General features: G+C 42.4%; 1 protein-coding gene across 1 annotated transcript; it reads right to left on the bottom strand.

The window, feature by feature from the left end:
• Positions 1-13452: 13452 nt before the first annotated feature.
• LOC128692852 (anti-lipopolysaccharide factor) lies at positions 13453-24074 on the bottom strand. Its single transcript, XM_053782181.2, has 3 exons — positions 23897-24074; positions 23607-23740; positions 13453-13919 (listed from the first exon to the last, which is right to left on the bottom strand). Exons 1-3 carry the CDS (start codon positions 24016-24018, stop codon positions 13804-13806), a joined length of 372 nt encoding a protein of 123 aa, XP_053638156.1. The 5' UTR covers positions 24019-24074; the 3' UTR covers positions 13453-13803.
• Positions 24075-24417: the final 343 nt, after the last annotated feature.

Here is a 24417-nt window from a genome sequence, read left to right as displayed (position 1 = left end):
TCTTGCGACATACTGCGTGAAAATCAGTTGGAATTCCCAAGTGCGCAGCGATCTGCTTCTACTTCGTGTTGGTTGGTATGACGACATTATCGTGGTAATGGGTAATTCCATGATATGTTGATACTAAGTGCTAAGCTCATCATTAATCTCAAGATTATTGATTAGTGATTCTTCGTTGGCAAGAACAAAGTCAAGCAAGTTGTTTCCTCTAATTGGTTCTGTCACAAACTGTTTAAAAAAGCAATCCTGAACCGTATCAAGAAAGTCACTAGACTCAAGATTTTCTATCATATTGTTCCAATCAATTAATTCAAAGTTAAAATCTCCCATTAACACAACATTTTCATATCTAGACGCCTTATGAATTTCGCCCCATAGTAGCTTACTGCACTTCCTATTAAGGTTTGGGGGCCCATAAATCATTCCCAAAATTAATTTGTCATGACCCACGACAAACTGTAGCAAAACAGATTCTGAATCCGATGTTTCTAATCTTATATCTTGTCTAACACCTACAATTTAAATTATCTCTGACTATATCGCCACTCCACCACCCTTCCTGTTGACCCTATCAGTGTGGAATAGTTAATAACCCTGTATGTTACATTCAGAAGGCATTTCTCTATCTTTCAAGTTGAACCAGGTCTCAGCTATAGCAATAATATTTATATTACCAGCACTTGCAAGTAATCTTAGCTCATCTATCTTATTCCTTAGACTCCATGATTAGTGTAGTAAACCTTAAGGGAGCTAGTCACTCGCTGCCCTCTATTGTCTCTCTTTGTTTGTTGATCAATTGCTTTGCCTTTACAAGCAACTTTATTTTGATATTGTCTTTTAAAGATATCCCTGAGGTATTCTGGTAATATCTTCTGTTTTCAACCCTAGTACTGCAGCTTGATTGTTTCCCACAAACACCCATACTTCTATAATCGATCAGTTTAAAGTCCTAGACAAGTCAGCAATGGCTCCCTCAATCGATTTAGCTAATGCAACTACTCAGACCCCAGAGAGATGTACCCCATCCCTTGATAACAAATCACATTTTCCATAGAATTTGTCCCAGTTATCCATGAATGGGATTGCAAGTTCATTGCAGTACCTGTCTAGCCAGAAATTTATACCAATTGCCCTAGACATCCATTCATTACCCACTTCCCTTTTAGGCAAATGCTACATATGATTGGGATCCCTCCCTTAGACCTGACTACATATATGGCTGACTTGTATCTATCCAGCAGCTCCTGCCTCCTGCCCTTCCCAGTGTCATTTCCACAATTATCCAACCTGTTGACTGTCACCAACACCGGCTCCTGGGAAGCACACTCTCTGTCTCACCTTTCTATCTCTCTTACAAAAGACATGGTCCATTTATCTTACCTAGGAGTCTCCCACAACCAGAATGTTCTTACCTCAGTTTTGTCCCAGGATGTGACACACACCAGTCAACTAACACCCTTGTACCCATTTCACTGATGGGGAACATATATAACAGGTGTAAGGAAACACGTCCAATGCTGGGAATCGAACCCAGACACTTACCATGTGAAGCGAGAGCTTTAACCATCAGGCCACGGGGCACCGTGTTGGTAATGTAGTTCCTTATATACGAAAGCGCATGACCTCTGATACCATAATGACCAGGTATGAGGTGCAGGATACTGTGGTTGACTATGCCGAAAGCTTTCTTAAACTAAAGAAAGTGGCCTAGTAGATATTCATTATTTTCATGCGTTGTATAAAGGATGTCCAACATTTTTATAAATGCATCATTTGTGCTTTTATTTGGTCTGAAAAAAAAATTGGCAGGGGTTTAGTAAATTGCTCGATTCCAGAAAAGAGTATAATATCTTGTGTATTAATTTCTCGAAAATTTTGGAGAGCAATGTTAATATCAGATAAGTTGCGTAAACCAAACGAAATGTAAACTTTGCCAGAAGGACCATTGTCACACCTTCCCTCATTATTTACTGGAATGCGATAAAATTAATGAACTCAGAGACAACTCACTCAGAAATGTGCAAGATATGTCATAGTATTTTATCCACAGTGGTGTTTTACAACCCAGTCATCAAAAATACCCTGACTTTGCTCATTGTAAGTAAAGCAAACATTTACATTAAAAAATCATTGCAATTGTGATTAGGTGTAGACGTGTGAATGGTTCAGCCAGCAGATATTTGCGGCCCAGTCCCTGGACACATAATGTACCTCTGTAGTCTTTTTGACTATCGCCCACAGGATGGGTGTGGGATGCATAATAAAGATATTAAGCTAACTAGTGATTTGTTAAACAATGCTGTAATGGTGGGTGAAGGACATGAGCTACTGTTCACACACACACACACACACACACACACAGAGGAGTTTGGACTCGACCCCTGCAACCTCAACTAAGTGAGTGCACAACCACACATACACACACACACACACACACACACACACACACACACACACACACACACACACACACACACACACACACACACACACACACACACGCACACACACACACACTCACACACACACACACACACGCACATACACACACACACACTCACACACACACGCACACACACACACACACACACACACACACACACACACACACACACACACACACACACAGACCACACACACACACCTACACACACACACACCTACACACACACCTACACACACACCTACACACACAACAGGCCTAGTGTCAAATCGACATGTGCCTAGGACAAAATGGTAACTAACACACACACCTACACACACACACCTACACACACACCTACACACACACACCTACACACACACACACCTACACACACACACACCTACACACACACACCTACACACACCTACACACACACACCTACACACACACCTACACACACACCTACACACACACCTACACACACAACAGGCCTAGTGTCAAATCGACATGTGCCTAGGACAAAATGGTAACTAACAGTATTTCTTTGGCCACAGAGTAGTCAGGAAGTGGAATAGTTTGGGAAGCGATGTAGTGGAGGCAGGTTCCATACATAGCTTTAAGCAGAGGTATGATAAAGCTCACGGTTCAGGGAGAGTGACCTAGTAGCGACCAGTGAAGAGGCGGGGCCAGGAGCTCGGACTCGACCCCTGCAACCTCAACTAGGTGAATACAACTAGGTGAGTACACACACACACAAACGCACAAATACACAGACACACAGACACACAGACACACACACACACACACACACACACACACACACACACACACACACACACACACACACACACAGTTGCCAGAAAAGCTCATGCATGCAGGGCAAAGCTCCTGATCATGGGTGACTTTGACCACAAGGAGATCGATTGGGAGAACTTGGACCCACATGGGGGCCAAGATACATGGAGGGCTAAGATGATGGAGGTGGTACTGGAAAACTTCATGTACCAACACGTAAGGGACACTACAAGAGAGAGAGGAGAGGATGAACCAGCAAAGCTGGACTTAGTATTCACCTTGAGTAGTGCAGATATCGAGGACATCACATATGAAAGACCCCTTGGGGCCAGCGACGATGTGGTTTTAAGCTTGGAATACACAGTAGAGCTACAAGTGGAGGGAGAAGCAGGAAGGCCAGGACGAATGAAGCCTAACTACAAGAAAGGTGACTACACAGGAATGAGGAACTTCCTGAACGGGGTTCAGTGGGACAGAGAACTGGCAGGGAAGCCAGTTAATGAGATGATGGAATATGTAGCAACAAAATGCAAGGAGGCTGAGGAGAGGTTTCTACCCAAGGGTAACAGGAATAATGAAAAAGCCAGGATGAGCCCATAGTTCACCCAAAGGTGCAGGGAGGCAAAAACCAAGTGTGCTAGGGAATGGAAGAAATATAGAAGGCAAAGGACCCAGGAGAATAAGCAGAGCAGTCGTAGAGCCAGAAACGAATATGCACAGATAAGAAGGGAGGCCCAAAGACAATATGAAAATGACATAGGAGCGAAAGCCAAATCTGACCCGAAACTGTTATACAGGCACATCAGGAGGAAAACAACAGTCAAGGACCAGGTAATCAGGCTAAGGAAGGAAGGAGGAGAGACAACAAGAAATGAACGTGAAGTATGTGAGGAACTCAACAAGAGATTCAAAGAAGTGTTCACAGAGGAGATAGAAGGGGCTCCAGAAAGACGGAGAGGTGGGGCACACCACCATGTGCTGGACACAGTGCACACAACCGAGGAAGAAGTGAAGAGGCTTCTGAGTGAGCTAGATACCTCAAAGGCAATGGGGCCAGATAACATCTCCCCATGGGTATTGAGAGAGGAAGCAGAGGCGCTATGTGTACCCCTAACAACAATATTCAATACATCTATCGAAACAGGGAGATTGCCTGAGGCATGGAAGACAGCAAATGTAGTCCCAGTCTTTAAAAAGGAGACAGACACGAAGCACTAAACTACAGACTAGTGTCACTGACATGTATAGTATGCAAAACCATGGAGAAGATTATCAGGAGAAGAGTGGTGGAACACCTAGAAAGGAATGATCTCATCACCAGCAGACAACATGGTTTCAGAGACGGGAAATCCTGTGTCACAAACCTACTGGAGTTCTATGACATGTTGACAGCAGTAAGAGAAGAGAGAGAGGGGTGGGTGGATTGCATTTTCTTAGACTGCAAGAAGGCATTTGACACAGTATCACACAAGAGATTAGTGCAAAAACTGGAGGACCAAGCAGGAATAACAGGGAAGGCACTGCAATGGATCAGGGAATACTTGTCAGGAAGACAGCAGCGAGTAATGGTACGAGGTGAGGTGTCAGAGTGGGCACCTGTGACCAGTGGGGTCCCACAGGGGTCAGTCCTAGGACCAGTGCTGTTTCTGGTATTTGTGAACGACATGACGGAAGGAATAAACTCCGAGGTGTCACTGTTTGCAGATGACGTGAAGTTGATGAGAAGAGTTCATTCGATCGAAGACCAGGCAGAAATACAAAGGGATCTGGACAGGCTGCAGACCTGGTCCAGCAACTGGCTCCTGGAGTTCAATCCCACCAAGTGCAAAGTCATGAGGATTGGGGAAGGGCAAAGAAGACCGCAGATGGAGTACAGTCTAGGGGTTCAGAGACTACAAACATCACTCAAGGAAAAAGATCTTGGGGTGAGTATAACACCAGGCACATCTCCTGAAGCGCACATCAACCAAATAACTGCTGCAGCATATGGGCGCCTGGCAAACCTCAGAACAGCATTCCAACATCTTAATAAGGAATCGTTCAGGACCCTATACACCGTGTACGTTAGGCCCATATTGGAGTATGCGGCACCAGTTTGGAACCCACACCTAGCCAAGCATGTAAAGAAACTAGAGAAAGTGCAAAGGTTTGCAACAAGACTAGTCCCAGAGCTAAGAGGTATGTCCTATGAGGAGAGGTTAAGGGAAATCAACCTGACGACACTGGAGGTCAGGAGAGATAGGGGGGACATGATAACGACTTACAAAATACTGAGAGGAATTGACAAGGTGGACAAAGACAGGATGTTTCAGAGACTGGACACAGTAACAAGGGGACACAGTTGGAAGTTGAAGACACAGATGAATCAAAGGGATGTTAGGAAGTATTTCTTCAGCCACAGAGTAGTCAGGAAGTGGAATAGTTTGGTAAGCGATGTAGTGGAGTCAGGATCCATACATAGCTTTAAGCAGAGGTACGATAAAGCTCATGGTTCAGGGAGAGTGACCTAGTAGCGACCAGTGAAGAGGCGGGGCCAGGAGCTTGGACTCGACCCCTGCAACCTCAACTAGGTGAGTACAACTAGGTGAGTACACACACACACACACACACACACACACACACACACACACACACACACACACACACACACACACACACACACACACACACACACACACACACACACACACACACACACACACACACACACACACACACACACACACACACACACACACAGCACGTCAAGAAACTAGAGAAAGTACAAAGGTTTGCGACAAGGTTAGTTCCAGAGCTAAGGGGAATGTCCTATGAAGAAAGATTAAGGGAAATCGGCCTGACGACACTGAGGACAGGAGGGTCAGGGGAGACATGATAACGACATATAAAATACTGCGTGGAATAGACAAGGTGGACAAAGACAGGATGTTCCAGGGAGGGGACACAGAAACAAGAGGCCACAATTGGAAGTTGAAGACACAAATGAGTCAGAGAGATAGTAGGAAGTATTTCTTCAGTCATAGAGTTGTAAGGCAGTGGAATAGCCTAGAAAATGACGTAGTGGAGGCAGGAACCATACACAGTTTTAAGACGAGGTTTGATAAAGCTCATGGAGCGGGGAGAGAGAGGGCCTAGTAGCAACCGGTGAAGAGGCGGGGCCAGGAGCTAGGACTCGACCCCTGCAACCACAAATAGGTGAGTACAAATAGGTGAGTACACACACACACAATAATGTTTTAGTACACAAAGAGAGTACAATCTGAGAAGCAAGTATTGGGTACACATGTAGTAAAAGGTAGTACATAACTGGGTGAAAGAATGACTTGTTAACACACGCTAGTATTATAATTATTAGAATTACTCTCAGTGTTAATGGTATCTTATTAGTATTACGGTTACACAGAGGTGAAATGTATTTCTGGGACATATAAACAACTGACGTGCTCACACACACACGCGCGCACACACATACACTACGGGGACAGGAGCTGAGTCTCGACCCCTGAAACCACAACTAGGTGAGTACACACAGCTGATCCTTGGAATTTGACCGCGTCCCCTCACCCCCCCACACACCATTCCCTCCCCCACAGACCTTTCCCCTCCCCCGCTCTTGCCTTCACTCCCTCCTCCCTCCTATCTTTCCCTCCCCCTCCCTCGCGTTTCTCTCTCTCATAGCCTTTTTCCCTCCCCTTCCCCCTACTCTTTCTTTCTCTCTCTCCCTCCCTCTCTCTCTCTCTCTCTCTCTCTCTCTCTCTCTCTCTCTCTCTCTCACTCCCATAACCATATCTCTCACCCTCCTCTCTCTCTATAGGCTTCTCTCTCCATCTCTCCATTTCTTTCTCTCATAGCCTTTTCCCTCACCCTCCTTCCTCCCTCTCTCTCTCTCTCTCTCTCCCTCTCCCTCTGCCTCTCTTTCTCCCTCTCTCTACCCTTTCTCTCCCCCCTCACATTTCTCTCTCTCTCCCCCTTGGTCTTATCCCTCACCCCCATACTCTCTCCTCTCTCTCCCTCTTTCTACCTTTCTACCCTTTCTCTCTCCTCTCTCTCCCTCTTTCTACCCTTTCTCTCTCCCCCTCGCACCCTCGCACCCTCTCCCTCCTCTAGCCTTCTGTCTGTGGTAAAAAAAAAACAAAAAAAAAATGGGTGGCCCTAGAGGACAGAAAACCAGAGATCTGGTAGAAGAACCAGGGAGGAAAGACTGGGAGTTAGAGCTCCAAACAAGGGAGGAAGAGTGGGGAAGGAAGATAGTAGAGCTTGGTAAGAAAATGGAGAAGCGGATAGCTGAAGAGTGCAGGAAGTGGGAAGTACAGGTCTTAGCAGCAGAAGCTAGGATACAGTGCTTAGAAGAGAAACTGCAAAGCTTGAAACAGATTAGAGAGACAAATGACAATTCAGATGTGACATCAGGAAATTCAATGTCAGGCGCAGACAAGGGGACAGTAAGCAACAACGGAGACATGCCGTACATGAAGGCCCTATCAGACCCACGTGGGGCCAGGGAAAAGACGAGGAGCACACTAAGATCAAATGACAGAGATTCTAACAGCCAACTGCAGTAGCAAGGGACAGCTGGTCAGGAAAGACAGTTCACTGAGAATAGAAGTTTCAGATATGACAGGGACTGAAGGCAAGAACATGTCAATGGAAGGAAATAAAATGCCTCAGAGGAAGCAGATGGAGACTCAGTGGGAGGAGGAAAGGGCGAGGTCAGTTTTTGTGTACGGGTTCCAAGAAGCCAAGGGGGACAACTTTGAAGAAATAAAACAGGAGGAGAAAAAAATGATTGAAGGCATCATGAAAACAATAGGTGAGGGCATAAGCCGCGTCTATGGCCCTATGCTGTACATTCTACAAGATTGATGGACTGAACACATCGACTCCAGGCTGAGGGACTGATTACCTCAAACTCCTCCTCTCCTTACGCCTTTCTACTTTGTATCGGACTGATGAAGCCACTGTGTGGCGAAACGTTTCCTGAATAAAGATTCCCATATGTTGCATAAGTGTCTCAATCTTCAACTTGTCGGTTTTTCAAACCATTCATCACACAGTTCTATCATGCATCCGAAGACCAATGTGAGATAGAATCCACAGCATGTGCACTCTGACTCCACTGTCCACAATCTTACCATACCTGTGTCTGGCTTCTGACACAAGCATGCCACAATTTATGCTTAATGAGTTGAGAGCATTTATGGATGACAGAGAATCAGTTACAATTAAACTGTCAATCTTAGATACATAGATGCATTTCAGTGCAAAGAGTATGGCAAACAGTTCTGTCTGAAGGGTAGAGGCTCAATTATTGATGCGTGCTCCAATTTCTTTAAGAGATCCATCACTCTGTGCGACAACAGCAGCACTACCAGCTGCACCAGTGGATTGGTGAACAGAACGGTCAACGTAAATAATTTACGAGAGTGCGTGCTGTGTGACTTTGTGATTTTGACAGTACGAGGGCATTCTAAAATGATCCTCATTGCTTCGTTCTGCAGTTTTTCCAGCCCTCCAAGCATCCAGTCAGACACAAGAGCAAGTAGTGGCGCTGCATAATCAACCAATGATCTAATATAAGCAAGATACACCATTTTCACAATTTTATCATTAGCACCATACCTGGGGTGAAACCCAGCCACAACTCTCAGTCTTTCTTTGTATTGGCGACAAAGTCTTGTTGCAACAGGTCCAAGTAGTGGAACCTCAAAGCCTAGATACCTGTATCTGCTTACATACACAAATAACCCGCACATAAAAGAGAGAAGCTTACGACGACGTTTCGGTCCGACTTGGACCATTGACAAAGTCACACTAACAGAGGTGGAGCAGGACGGCTATATATAGGCAGGAAGAGGTGGAGGTAGTAGTAGTAGTAGTAGTAGTAGTACAAGAATTGTATATAATACCGACAGTATTATGCCTTTTTGTTATTTATTATCTGCTTACATATTCTAGAAGAGACCCATCATGCAACTGGATCTGACGAACTGTGCCTCTCAGTATCGCCTATTCAGTATCTTTGTTTTATCAGTAGAGATTATCAATCCCAGGTCCTGACACGAGGCTAGTACATGATTAAGAATGTTTTGTGTTTTGGAGAATCTGGTGGTGTGGATCATTATATCATCAGCAAAACTAATCATATAATGATGGGGCTGACTAGGCATAGCATTAAGTAATGCATTAATTAGAATATTGAACAGTGTGGGACGACTGAGCACACCTCCCTGTGGGGTTCCTAATTCAAAGTCTTTAGTTACACTTCTATGTCCCTGGAACAACACAGACGACTTTCTGTTGGACAGGTAGCCTTTAATCCAGCGGAGAAGCCATCCTCCAACATCCATTCTGGCAAGTTCACTAATGATTACATGTCGGTTGGCTACATCGAAAGCGGATTTAAGGTCAAGGAAGGTAGTGTATGAGCTGTCAGTGTGCAGGGTGAGAAAGGTGGCTATACAATGATACACGCTCCTTCCATGCATCAAACCATGCAACCGGGGAGACAAAAATTTTTTGATTCTGTACATGAGACGATTAAGAATCATTCTCTCAAATGTTTTACACAAGCAGCTAGTAAGAGATATTGGGCGAAATGCATTTTGTTGATTGGGCTTAGGAATTGGAATGATGAGGCTGTTGGTCCAAGATTTAGGGATCTCCCCAGTTACATAGCTCATGTTATATAATTCAAGTAATGGATTACCTGGTACTCGACACAACAATCTGAGTATGTTGTAAGTAATACCATCCTCACCATGTGATGGGGAGTTGCCCTTAGTTAGTGCTGCGAAAGGAATGTTGCAGTCATCTTCCTTGCTGAGCAAAAGCAAACAAGTCTCTCCCTTGCATCATATTTGTCATTTAATTTTTCCTGTGTGGTACTGGGAAGATTGTCATAGCTAGATGTAGCAGCCCAAGCACTGACTAACTCATTCGCCCTATGTAAGGGATGAGGGTGCGCGATCTGCCCAGTTCTGTTACCCTTAATTCTATTTATGTCCCTCCATGCCCGGCTAAGTGGGGTGTGAGCATTAAGACCGTTGACAAATTTTTCCCAGTCCTATTTCGATAGATGTATTGAATATTGTTGTTAGGGGTACACATAGCACCTCTGTTCCCTCTCTCAGGACCCATGGAGAGATGTTATCCGGCCCCATTGCCTTTGAGGTATCCAGCTCACTCAGAAGCCTCTTCACTTCTTCCTCGGTTGTGTGTACTGTCTCCAGCACTTGGTGGTGTGCCCCACCTCTCCGTCTTTCTGGACCCCCTTCTGTCTCCTCTGTGAACACTTCTTTGAATCTCTTGTTGAGTTCCTCACAAACTTCTTGTTGTCTCTCCTCCTTCCTTCCATAGCCTGATTACCTGGTCCTTGACTGTTGTTTTCCTCCTGATGTGGCTGTATAACAGCTTCGGGTCAGATTTGGCTTTCGCTGCTATGTCGTTTTCATATTGTCACTGGGCCTCCCTTCTTATCTGTGCTTATTCATTTCTGGCTCTACGACTGCTCTCCTTATTCTCCTGGGTCCTTTGCCTTCTATATTTCTTCCATTCCCTAGCACACTTGGTTTTTGCCTCCCTGCACCTTTGGGTGAACCATGGGCTCATCCTGGCTTTTTCATTATTCCTGTTACCCTTGGGTACAAACCTCTCCTCAACCTCCTTGTACATTGTTGTTACATATTCCATCATCTCATTGACTGGTTTCCCTGCCAGTTCTCTGTCCCACTGAACCCCGTTCAGGAAGTTCCTCATTCCCGTGTAGTCCCCTTTCTTGTAGTTTGGCTTCATTCGCCTTGGCCTTCCTGCTTACCCCTCCACTTGTAGCTCTACTGAGTATTCGAAGTTTAAAACCACATGATCGCTGGCCCCAAGGGGTCTTTCATATGTGATGTCCTCAATATCTGCACTACTCCAGGTGAATACTAGGTCCAGTCTTGCTGGCTCATTCTCTCCTCTCTCTCTCTCTTGTAGTGTCCCTTACGTGTTGGTACATGAAGTTTTCCAGTACCACCTCCATCATCTTAGCCCTCCATGTATCTTGGCCCCCATGTGGGTCCAAGTTCTCCCAATCGATTTCCTTGTGGTTAAAGTCACCCAAGATCAGGAGCTTTACCCTGCACGCATGAGTCCTTCTGGCCTCTGCAGCCAGTGCGTCAACCATAGCTCTATTGTTCTCATCGTAATTTTTGTACCACTGAATATATCATTGCTTAGTTAATCGTAAGTTAATTTTAAGCCTGCCCATAATGCTCTGCATACAAGGGGCTTTGGCATGCTGCACTTTAAAAATTGTATTCCTTGTACTTCTCTGTATCATGTTCAAATTAGTAAATAAATAAATAAATAAATAAATCATACTCTTACCTTGGCTTCCTGCTGTTCTGTGGTGGGTTATACATCACTTCAATTACTACTTTGTGACCTCCAGACTGTGTGTGAGTGTGTGAGTGCGCGCGCGCGCGCGCGCGCGCGTGTGTGTATGTGTGTGTGTGTGTGTGTGTGTGTGTGTGTGTGTGTGTGTGTGTACTCACCTATTTGTACTCACCTATTTGTGGTTGCAGGGGAGTCTTAGCTCCTGGCCCCGCCTCTTCACCGGTTGCTACTGGGCCCTCTCTCTCCCCGCTCCATGAGCTTTATCAAACCTCGTCTGTGTGTATGAGTTTGTGTGTGTGTGTGTGTGTGTGTGTGTGTGTGTGTGTGTGTGTGTGTGTGTGTGTGTGTGTGTGAGTGTGTGTGTGTGTAATTACCTATTATCTACTACAGGAGCAGAGTTGTGCTCGTAGAGCCACATCTACAGTATTCTTCCTTACATCATTTTTAACTTTGTAAAATATGTCTAGTACTACAGGTTAAAAGCTATTATCTCCAACAGGGAAGCTGCAAGTGTAAGAACGCAATTGTAGAGCCGCCCAATTTATTATAATTTATTAGTTCTCAAAAAACTCTCGTGTCAACTTTCTGCCGTCCAACATTGCTCATTCTTTTGAGAACCTACAGTGGCTAAAATGCTTTAAATATTCGTTGAAGCCGTTAATTTATGTAGTTGGCTTATTAGATTTTAAAGTCTATCGTGTATATGTAACATATATCAGTCGGGGATACTTTGATCTCTAAAATAAGGATTAAAATAAATGAACAGCGTGTATACACTGAGAGCCAGGCAGCCCTAGGACAACATGGCTTTCTGATAACATTATTCAACTATAACATTAATTTCCAAGACTTGAAATTTAATTTAGAACAGTTAAAAAATCTGCATTAAAATATAAAAATAAAATAGGGCACAGTTCCGTGACTGACTGGAATAATACCATCTGCTATGTGCGGGTTATTGCATAATGTAATAAAATACTTTTATATAAGGCAAAAAAATGTGGCAAGGTTTCACAAGTCATAATACGGGAGAATACCGGCGAATAAGAAAAAGCAAAAAAAAAAAAAATAAAAAAAAATACCGGCCGTCTCCACGAGCCCCTTTGGGGCGGGGCAGATGGCAGACCAGAGGCCTAACTTCTCCTTACGAGCCCCGTGAGGGCGGGGAATGTGGCTAGGCCTGGGGACAGTTGGTCCCAAAGATGAAGGGGTACTTGTACCGCCTCCCATGGGAGACTTAGGTCTCGAGACACTCCCCAGATAGGGAGCCAAGGTCAGGTCACCACTACTTGGAAAAGACCCGGGCCGGGAGAATACCTGCGAATAAAAAAAAAAAACAACATCGGAGATCGACACAATGCCCAATCCTTCTAGGGCAGAGTAGGTGCCTGAACCAGAACTTGCAGCTCACAAGGCTGCTATTCCCATTAGTTCCCCTGGGGCGGGGATGGCAGTCCAGAGTCCTAGCTTCTCCCTACGAGCCCCGTGAGAGCAGGGAATGTGCCTAGGCCTGGGTACAGTTGGTCCCGACGATGAGCAGGTACTTGTACCTCCTCCCATGGCAGACATTCGTTTGAGATACTCCCAAGAAAGGGAGCCAAAGCCGGGCCACCACTTGGGAAAGGCCCGGACAGGGAGAGTACCGGTAAATCAAGAAGAAGAAGAACCAACATCGCAATAATGAATAAAAATAAAGGCAAAGATTACAAGAGCATTATTCTTTCCACAACTCAATAAAACATACACAGGTGGATTTTCTTCGATATTAGAAGGAACATCGATTATTTTTAACAGCCAATTTGCATCATATTTGCAGCAGTATTATCTAACAGGAAGGTAAGTCAAACTATGTTAGGTAAATGTTGAAAAAATACTTTATTGCTTATAACAAGTATCTAAGATTATGCACTTAGTATGCATGAACACAGTCCAGAATCCATGCTGAAAGAAATAAACATCTCAAGAAAGTATTCTTGTATATCTATTTTACCTTAAGAAATATTTTTTAAAAGCTATTAAAGTACATAGCAATATCTGAGACACTCTTCATAAATTACATTACATAGTTCTAAGTGAAACACTATTGTACAACATGATTATAAGAGTTATATGTAAAAAAAATTGAAGAATAAACCAGGGCATATTTTGTCGAGTATTTCAAAAAATTAACACTACGATTATTTTCTGGATGAAGAGTGAGTGATGCTTCAAGAGTTGAGCCACTGCTGGGCTGATTGTTCTGTGATGATACCAGCTTCGAAGGCCTTTCTTACGAAGTCACGAGTCGTCTCTCCAATGACACCAGACCTGCTTCTGGTGAGCGCTGTAATATAAGAAACTTGTATAAACATTTACAGTAATGGAAAAAGCACACAATTCAATCACTTTAAGACAAGTTTAATATAAATGTTTTGGTCCTGGGACTTTGGTCCCTTCAAATGTGCATTAGGCGTTACCAAAGTCATATACTAATTTATATCCAAATATATTCAGAAACATTACAATTGCAGATTTTTAAATTCAGGAAATAAAGTTAAATAATTACAATCATTTTAATATTACTAATGTTATAGTTTTGTAGTATTTAAATTACATACTACGCTATTAAAAACAAGCAGTGCAAAAAGTAGGCTGATACACATTTTCAACTGTTCCAATAAATTTTTCTGTTGTATGTCTTGCAGTTTATTTAGACATAAATGTAACCTATGGTTGGATTATTTTGAATTTTAGTGTAAGCTTAGGTAAGTGGAAATTCGTTTAAGGAGCAAGAGCGCCTTAACATGGTCTCGGCTTATTTTCAGTCTCGGTCTGGCTCGGCTCCTAGTGGCCTTCCGGCTTCCGCCGTATTTTAGAACTTTGCCCTTTCCCAGGGCCTGTTCGGATATTGGCCAGGTTCGGATAATGGCAGGCCCGATATGCGAGGTATCACTATATTACTAATTACGAAAAGAGTTTGGGAGTTCTGGTTAGCAGTAATCTAAAACCAAGACAACAGTGCATTAGTGTTCGCAATAAAGCTAACAGAATTCTTGGCTTCATATCTAGAAGTATAAATAATAGAAGTCCTCAGGTTGTCCTTCAACTCTATATATCTTTGGTTAGGCCTCATTTAGATTATGCTGCACAGTTCTGGAAAACATACAAAGGAGGATGACAAAGTTGATCCCATGTATCAGAATCTTCCCTATGTGGATAGACTGAGGGCCCTGAATTTGCACTCTCTAGAAGGTAGAATTAGGGGAGATACGATTAAGGCGTATAAATGAAAAACGGGAATAAATAAAGGGAATGTAAATAGCATGCTAAAAATATCTAGCCAAGACAGGACTGAAGCAATGGTTTTAAGTTGGAAAAATTCAGATTCAGGAAGGATATAGGAAAGCACTGATTTGGTAATAGAGTTTTGGATGAGTGGAACAAACTCCCGAGTACCGTCATAGAAGCTAAAATGTTGTGTAGTTTTAAAAATAGGTTAGATAAATACATGAGTGAGTGTGAGTGGGTGTGAGTTGGACCTGACTAGCTTGTGCTGCTGGGTCTGGTGCCGTGCTCCTTCCTTGAGTGGATGTGACCTGACCTGACTAGGTGGGTCATTGGGTTAAGTCGGGAGGTAACTTGGACTTGCCTTGTATGGGCCAGTAGGCCTGCTTCAGTGTTCCTTCTTTCTTATGTTCTTATGTACATATTCCTACCCTTCTTAAATCTCATGTTTTTTTCTCTGCAATCCTACTTCCAGTTTTACCCTTAAATCTTTAAAAAATAAATCTACCATTTTGTAATCATATACCGAGCAGACTTATTCCCCTTTAATTCGAGCATTTCCTTGTATTCCCTTTTCCTTTATTATACAAAGTAACTTTGAATGCTCTCTGTCAGCCCCTAAGTACACTTCCCCTTTCATGTATATATTAAACAAATTCTCCAATCACTCCAAAACTATGTATCCACCTACTTTTTAACATGTGTATTGATCCCATCTGTCCCAGCTGGGACAGATGGGAAAGGGGATACATTCCCTTAAGGCAGTAGGATAAATCCCCTTGAGGCACGGGATAAATCCCCGCGAGGCAGTAGGTAGAATTACTGATATATCTGGCTTTTCCTCACTCTTACAAGATGGAAAAATAAGCACAGAAGCAAATAATGTGAACCCTTATTGACAACGTTTCGCCCACAGAGTGGCCTTTATCAAGCCACAAAAGAGCTACCTGGGTGAAAGGTACGTGAGTATTTATAGGATGGAGTCAGATGCAGAATGCTGGGTAGGTTGGATCTGAACCTGCATGTGACAATCTTCCGAGTAGGGTGATAGAGACTAGGACTCTTGGGTAGCTTTGAAAGAGATTGGACAAGTATATGAGTCTACTCGTATATTTGTCCAATTTTTTTACTCAAGGACACTTGGGTAGCTTTAAAAAGGGATGGGACAAATATATACTCTCTCTCTCTCTCTCTCTCTCTCTCTCTCTCTCTCTAGCTAACCTTTCTGGTAATAGTTGCTTACATCTTATCCGAACTATCTCCTTTAATAAATTAACTTTCGCTTTACTCTTACCCACTGATGACAGTCTCCTTGTACTCTACCTCTGACTCTCACTGTAGCTAAAATAATTCAAATTCAATTCAAATTCAAATTCAAAGTTTATTCTCTATAAGGATTACAATGCTGAGTTTACGGAATTTGGTTATTGTGTGGTTTACATGTAGTTAAAAAATAATTACAGTGTACCACTAGAACACCTAGCATGGCTAGGCATTTCTGGCAGACTTAGATTAATTCTTAAATTTAAAATATTACAAATTATGAGGTAAGTTGGTATTATGGCTAAGTGACTAAATACTAGTTTGTGAGTTTAGCAATGTGAATGCTTTTGTTTTGGCACAATACATAGTTTCAGTATTGGAGTATCACAGGCCAACTTATGACTAGTTAGGATTCATTATTTTAAGATTGAGATTGATATTTCTGTTTATGGTCAAATGGGTGAGTGTGTGAACCACCAGGTGGTATTCGTGTAATTAGTTGAAGGGGTGTATCAGGGAGATAAGATGTTTTCTAATGGTAGTTTTGAAGGTGATGAATGTGTCTGCAGTTCTAGAGTTTTCATGTAGGGTGTTCCAGATTTCAGGGCCTTTGACAAACACTGATTTTTTGTAAAGGTTTAGTCGGACGCGGGGAATGTCATAGAGACGTTTGTGTCTGGTGTTATGCCTGTGGGTTCTGTCACAACTATCAAGAAAGCGTTTTAGGTCAAGGTTAATATTGGAATTTAAGGTCCTGTAGATGTAGATTGCACAGTAGTAAGTGTGGATGTACTGAACAGGGAGTAAGTTTAGATATATGAAGAGTGGGGGGGGGTTGCCAGGGATGGGATTTAGTGATTATTCTTACTGCGGCTTTTTGTTGGGTTATTATTGGCTTTAGGTGTATTGCTGCAGTTGATCCCCAAGCACAAATAGCATAGGTGAGGTATGGATAAATAAGTGAGTGGTATAGTGTGAGAAGGGCATTTTGCGGCACATAGTATCGTATCTTGGAGAGGAGCCCAACCGTTTTGGATACTTTTTTGGTTATGTGTTGGATATGGGTGCTGAAATTCAGGTAGTTGTCGAGGTATAGGCCTAGGAATTTGCCCTCATTATGTCTGGCAATTAGAGTGTTGTCGATCTTAATGTTAATTTGCGCAACTCCTGCTCTGCTACCAAACATAATATAGTAGGTTTTGTCAGTGTTAAGCGTAAGTTTATTGGCTGTCATCCAAGTAGATATTTTGATCAGCTCCTCGTTAACAATGGTGTTGAGGGTGGCAAGATTAGGGTGAGAGATGACATAAGTAGTGTTGTCAGCAAAGAGAATGGGGTTCAGGTGTTGGGATACGTTTGGAAGATCATTGATGTATATGAGGAAGAGCAGGGGACCAAGGACACTTCCCTGTGGAACTCCAGTATCAAGTGGCCGTGTTGTTGATGCTGTGTCTTTAATGGTGACATACTGATACCTATTAGTAAGGTTAGGTTAGGTAAGGTTCGTCAGGAAACAGGACAAATGTTTCCTGACGCGGGTCTTAGTCAGATGATGACCCGCCTTTGGAGCTTTTGGTCATATGACCGAGGCCTTCCGCTGGCTTACCGGTCCACCCCTTTAAAAATTATGGTCATTTATATTATTATTATATATTAGTAAGGTAAGATTTGAAATATGCAAGCGCATGGCCTCTTATACCATAATGGTCAAATTTGTGGAGTAGGATGCCGTGGTCTACTGTGTCAAAAGCTTTTCTTAGGTCAATAAAAATTCCTAGTGGATATTCCTTATTTTCCAATGCTGTGTAAAGCAGATCTAGCATTTTTATGATTGCATCATTAGTGCTTTTATTTTTCCTGAATCCAAATTGGCAGGGGTTGTGTATGTTTTGTGCCGTTATAAATGAATATAGTCTCCTGTGTACGAGTTTCTCAAAGATTTTGGATAGCAATGGTAAGTTTGATATTGACCTATAGTTGTTTAAATCTGTAGGGTCACCACCTTTATGTATTGGTGTAACCCTTGCCGTCGTTAGTTTCGGGAAGGTGCTAGTTTCTAGTGACTTGTTAAAAAGTAATGAAATAGCATGCGAAAGGAAATGGGCCGCTCGCTTGTACAATAATGGTGGGGCATGAGACAGATTCTCTGAGTTGTTTTTAAGTGACTTTATAATCTCGGTGACTTCCGTGGGCTCAGTTGGTGCAAGATATACCTTTTGTTCCCTCTGAAAACTTGCAAATTCCGAAGTCTATCCATTATTACGTCACGTATAATATCTCTTGTACTTATTCACTTTCTATGTATAGTTCAGTTAGAGATCCCTGGTGCTTCGAACTTATGTACCACGTCCTCAACGACAGTTTCTCCCACTTTACCATTAAAGTACCCCATAACAATGTTTTCTCACTTGGGTATATTAATTCTAATGGCTCTGTATGAGGGGGAACTAAGCTATTATCAATTAAGCCAAAAAAAAAAAAAAAGTGCTGGGTTCTTCTTCAAAATGTCTTGTTTAGGAGACAGTAGTTACACATTCCTCACAGTCCCACACCACGTAAAAGTGACTCAGATTTAGGGACAGCTGGAGGGTCGTCTTGAAAGATTGCGTTTTCGAGAAGATACAAAAATTCCCACAAACAATTTTAATCAATGAACCATCATTTTATCTTCCTAGGAAACAAATGTGTTAGAAAAAAGTGATCGTAACATTTACTAATAATTTTCAAATGTTAATCAATGAGTTGTTTTAATGTTATTTCCAGTATAAGGTAATACGGTTATTTTTATGTGCTGCTGTAATCTAATTTCCACTGAGAGGAAAATAAGCCACTTATTTTTAAATTCTTTAAGAGTGCTCCTGCACATCTCCACGTGTCTGAACTGGATGCTCATCATGGCCGTAACAGAGTTATGTTCTTGCTACCAAATACCACATCACTCATCCAACCCATGGATCAGGGTGTGATTGTGTCCTTCAAGAGGCTATATCGCCGAAAATTCCTGGAGGACATGATGGTGGTAATTGACGAAAAAGGCCTAGATGTGGGAGCCTTGACCCTGGACAACCTTATAAAGTACAACCTGTGTACCGTTATTCATAACCTCGCCCGGGCCTGGAATGATGTCCCGCTTTCAACCTTCGCCCGGGCCTGGAATGATGTCCCGCCTTCAACCCTCGCCCGGACCTGGATTGATGTTCCGCCTTCAACCCTCGACAATGGCCGGAATCGGCTCTTTCACGGAATCGATCCATTTATTGATTTCGATAGATTCGAGGCGATAGGTTTCCATTGTCAGTTACTCAAGGCTGGGGGAAAAAACTACAAAGACGACGTGCAGGACTGGCTAGAGTGTGGCGAAGACAACCCTGGTGTGCAATCTCTAACAGATGCAGAGATTGCAGAATCAGTGTTACACCCGAAACATTCCGAAAGTGACGACGTCGACGACGACGACGACGACGACGACGACGACGACGACGACGACGCCCCAATCCCTCCAAGACCCAAAACTTGAGCATCAAGGGCAGATGTCGAAACACTTTAGGAATATTTGGAGCATCCACTGTCCACAGCCCATTTGAAAAGTTATGGTCCTGTGGTCCGTGAAATCCGGGAGGCTGTTACTCGAGCCCAGAGTGTCTGGTCCCACAGCCAGATGACGTTGGACTTGTTTTTTTAAACCTACAACGCCGTCGCCGATGGCTATATGACGGTACGGATGTGTAGTTTTTTCCCCCTTCACATATCCGGAAACTCCATGTTTCCGAACTGGTCTCTGCCATATAGTTCGGATATGAGAGGTATCACTGTATTAAGATCTACATTGTTTAGTTTAAATGCGGGATGGGTATTTTCTTGTCCAATGTTTAGAACCTTGCATTTGTCTATATTAAACTGCATTTGCCACTTCTCCAACCAATGCATCAATCCAATCAAATCTTCCTGGAGTGCTCTAATATCCTCATTAGAATCAATTAGAGGACCTATTTTGGTGTCATCAGCAAACTTGATTATGTTGCTATTTATTGCCTCATCAGTGACTTTATTATAAATTATGAACAATAATGAGCCCAACACTGACCCCTGTGGAACACCACTTGTGATGCGCAGCCTTTCTGATTTCTCCCCACTGACACAAACTCTCTGTTGCCTATCTGTCAACCATGCCTCTACCCAGGAAAAAATTTCTCCTCCTATTCCGTGTGTCTTAATTTTCCTCAATAAGCTCTGATGTGGAACTCTATCAAAAGCCTTACTGAAATCCATATACACAATATCATATTCATTATCATGATCTACCTCCTCAAATACTGTGGTGACAAAAGTTAGTAAATTCGTAAGGAAAGAACGCCCCTTTGTAAAATCGTCCTGAATTTCATTAATAAATTTATGACTATCAAAATAGCTACGAATTGCCTCATCAATTATTGATTCCGTAAATTTTCCCGGTATGGAGGTAAGGCTTATTGGTTTATAGTTCGAAGCTAAGGACCTGTCACCTGCTATGTAACCAGGAATTACATTTGCCATTTTCCACTCGTCTAGCACTATGCCAATTTCTAGTGATATGTTGAAAAGATTAGCCAAGGGTTTGCTAAGCTACTCTTTACATTCCTTTAAAATCCTAATTACCCCAATCGTGCACAATTTATTATCGTCCTGTTCTACATAATTTATTATTTCTGGAATTTCGCTAGCCTCTTCCTGCGTAAAAACTTGGAGGAAATAAGAGTTTAAAATTTCACACATTTCCTTGTCACTGTCAGTGATCTGATCTGAGTTACTTTTGAGTAGGCTAATCTTGTCCTTAATCTTACCTCTATATACCAGAAAGAAACCTATAGGGTTAGTCTTCGAATCCCTTGCCACTTTAGCCTTATAATCTCTTTTAGCTTTTCTTATTCCCTTTATTATTTCTCTCTTTAATTGAATATATTGATTTCTTAACTGCCTATCCCCTCTTTTGATATGCCTATATATGCCTATCTTTTGACTAATGAGATGTTTTAATCTGTTGTTTATCCATTTGGGATCATTCTTGGTTGATCTAATTTCCCTACTTGGAACATAAGTTGTCTGGGCAGCTAGAACTTGCTCTGAAAAATGTCATATTGGCAACCAACACCACCTACCTGACCCATACTCAGGTCATTCCAGTTTAGCCCAGCCATGTAATTTCTCAGTCTCATGAAATCAGCCAAGTTGAAGGCTGGGACAGAGACCTGATTGCAGTTATTTGGGTAATTCCATGATATATTGAAACTAAGATTATTAATTAGTGAGTCCTTGATTATTAATTAGTGATTCTATGATTATTAATTAGTGATTCCTTGATTATTAATTAGTGATTCCTTGATTATTAATTAGTGATTCCTTGTTGGCAAGAACCAGGTCAAGCAGAATGTTTCCTTTAGTTGGTTCTGTCACAAACTATTCTAAAAGCAATCCAGAATCTTCATACTGTTCCAATAAATTTGTCTAAAGCTAAAATCTCCAATCAACACGATATTTTCATATCTAGACGCCTTATGAATATTATACCATAGCAGCTTACTGCACTCCATATCAAAATTTGGGGGCTTAATAATCACACCCAATATTTATTAGTGACGACCCTCGAGAAACTGCAGCCAGATTCTGTGTCTGATGCTTCTAATCTTATATCTAGTGTAACACAACAATTTAAATTATCTCTGACATACATCGCCACTCCACCACCCTTCCTGTTGACCCTATCAGTGTGGAATAATTTATGGCGCCTTGTATGTGGCATTCAGAAGGCATTTCTCTATCTTTCAGGTTGCACCAGGTCTCCGTTATAGGAATAATATCTATATTACCTACACATGCAAGTAATCTAAAGTTCATCTATCTTATTTCTTACTCTCCTACTATTAGCATAGTAAACCTTAAGGGAGCTAGTCAGTCTCTGCCCTCTACTGTCTCTCTTTGTTGATCAATTGATTTGCCTTTACAAGCAACTTATTTTGAATATTGTATATGAAACATATCCCTGAGGAATTCTGGTAATATCTGCTGTTTTCAACTCTAGTACTGAAGCTTGACTGTTTCCCACACACACCCATACCTCTATAATCTATCGGTTTAAAGTCTTAGACAAGTCAGTGATGGCCCCTTCAGAGATGTACCCCATCCCTTGCATACATATCACGTTTGCCATAAAATTTGTCCCAGTTATCAATGAATGGGATTGGAAATTCCTTGCAGTACCTGTCTAGCCAACAATTTACACCAATTGCCCTAGACATCCATTCATTGCCACTCCCCTTGTAGGCAAGACGAGTGGAACCCTTCCCATAGATCTAATTACATCTATGGAATTTGCTGGTAGGTATCTAATAGCAGTAGAGTTTTTAGATGAGGAGTGAAGTGAGTGTTAAGGTATTGGGGAGAGGTGTGGGATTATAAGATAAAGAATTTGATACCCAGTGAAAGTTGCCACAGTTAGTTTTTTTGCCACTCACACGGTACTTTTGGTAGACTGAAAAAAAGTTGCAGAGGTTGATGGAGGAATTTGGAAAGTAAAAGGAGGTTTTAAAAGTAAGCATAGTAAAGAGCAAGGTGATGGGAATAACAAAAAATCTAAGAGGGAGGGAGAATGAAGGAAGTAAATTTGTTCAGATATTTGAGAGTGGACTTGTTGATGGACGTGTCTGTGAAAGAGGAGGTGTACCATAAAATTAGTGAAGGGAAAAGAGTGGGTGGTGTACTGAAGCATCTGTGAAAACAAAGAACTCGATCCATGGAGCTAAAAAGGTAAATGTACCAACACTGTTGAATGAGTATGAGGCTTGCGTTTTAAAGATTGCTGAAGGAGAAGGCTGGAGGCAGTGGAGATGTCGTGGTTGAAGGCAATGTGTGGTGTGAATAGCATCCAGAGAATTCGGAGCTTGGATATTTGAATATCTGAATGCTACAAAAAGGGCCCAGGAGGTGAGGGGTTGTTGAGGTGGTTTGGACATTTAGAGAGAATGTAGCAAAAAAGGATGATTACAAGAATAAATAATTCTGGGGTGGAGGGAACCAAGGGTAGGAGTCGTCCCACTAAGATTTGGAAGGAGACGGGCCTAAAAAAGTTTTGAGTGTTAGAGTCTTGAGCAACCAAAAGACTTGTGTTATTCAGGGGTGAGTGAAGGTAAGTGGTTTTTATGACCTGGTGCGCTGTTGGAGTGTGAGCAAAGTAACATTTATGAAAAGATTTACAGAAACCAGTTAACCTGACTTATCTCCTGGAGGGGGTGTGTTCAGTGCCTGCACTCTGAAAGAGGGATGGAGATATTGCAGTTTGAAGAGTCATCCGAACTGTGATATGAACATGCTACTGGCAAGATAGTGATTGAATGAATGACGGTGAAAGTGTTTCTTCATTTTCATGTCACCGTAACTCGCTGGGAGAAGGCTTGTGAGTTAAAAAATAATAGGTAAGTGAAAAATGAAAACAGAAATAGAAATGTGTTACCTTCTCCCCTGATGGTGGTCCAGCCGGGGCACCACATGGTCCCGTCGAAGTATAACTCCCACCTTCTGAACTTCGGCTTTACACTGTAGTTACAGTAATGACCCATCAGCTCGACCTCCCCTTCGTCCCACAGTCTGTTAATAATATAAACATTTACTTACTGATACTTCCTTAACATTAATGACTTACTAGTAGAATACATATAATAATGCGATAATAATGCTTTATGAGATCATATAATGAAAACAAATATACACAAAATTTTACTGCTGTAAATAAATATTACGTACGAAGCCACTTTATCTGCGACAGCTCCTGCTAGGGCCTCCCAGACCTGTGCATTACTCTGTGGCACTAGAGGTGCCACCAGCAGCGACACCACCACCACACTTACTAACACAGTCGACCGCATGTTGACCAGGTGTTGTCGGGAAGGCTGGCTAATGTGCTGTGAGGAGCGTCTCTTCTTGCTGGTTTATAAGAGGGTGACAGTGACATGTAAGAGGGATGCCAGTATGGCTTGCTCACTGACGCTGAGCACTTAATACTTGTAAATCAGTATTTTAACGCATTGTTATAAATTAGGTATTGCATTTTCTCTTTTCTCTAAATAAATGTGAACTGAGTTTCGAGAGAAAACAATGCATTATGCGTAATTAGAGGTATTAAAACAACTATCTTGGAATATTCTATGTGAGCGGGCAGGGAGAGTCCCAGTAAGCAGCGGTCTGCTTTGTGTTGCTGGGATGACGTTAGTGTGATAATTTATGCTGGGAATTCCGTTGTATATATCCCAACTACCGCAAAGATA

Source organism: Cherax quadricarinatus, unplaced genomic scaffold (genome assembly GCF_038502225.1).
Source record: "Cherax quadricarinatus isolate ZL_2023a unplaced genomic scaffold, ASM3850222v1 Contig231, whole genome shotgun sequence".
In the NCBI taxonomy this organism is placed as follows: domain Eukaryota; kingdom Metazoa; phylum Arthropoda; class Malacostraca; order Decapoda; family Parastacidae; genus Cherax; species Cherax quadricarinatus.
The sequence above is the reverse complement of the archived record's forward strand: the minus strand, read 5'-3'. Positions and strand labels throughout refer to the sequence as shown.

Coding starts and splice junctions, on each gene's coding strand:
- LOC128692852 (XM_053782181.2), bottom strand. CDS start 24,018: ATGCGGTCGACTGTGTTAGTAAGTGTGGTGGTGGTGTCGCTGCTGGTG. Junction 23,741..23,896: donor GTCGCAGATAAAGTGGCTTC/GTACGTAATATT, acceptor TATTATTAACAG/ACTGTGGGACGAAGGGGAGG. Junction 13,920..23,606: donor GACCACCATCAGGGGAGAAG/GTAACACATTTC, acceptor CTTATATTACAG/CGCTCACCAGAAGCAGGTCT.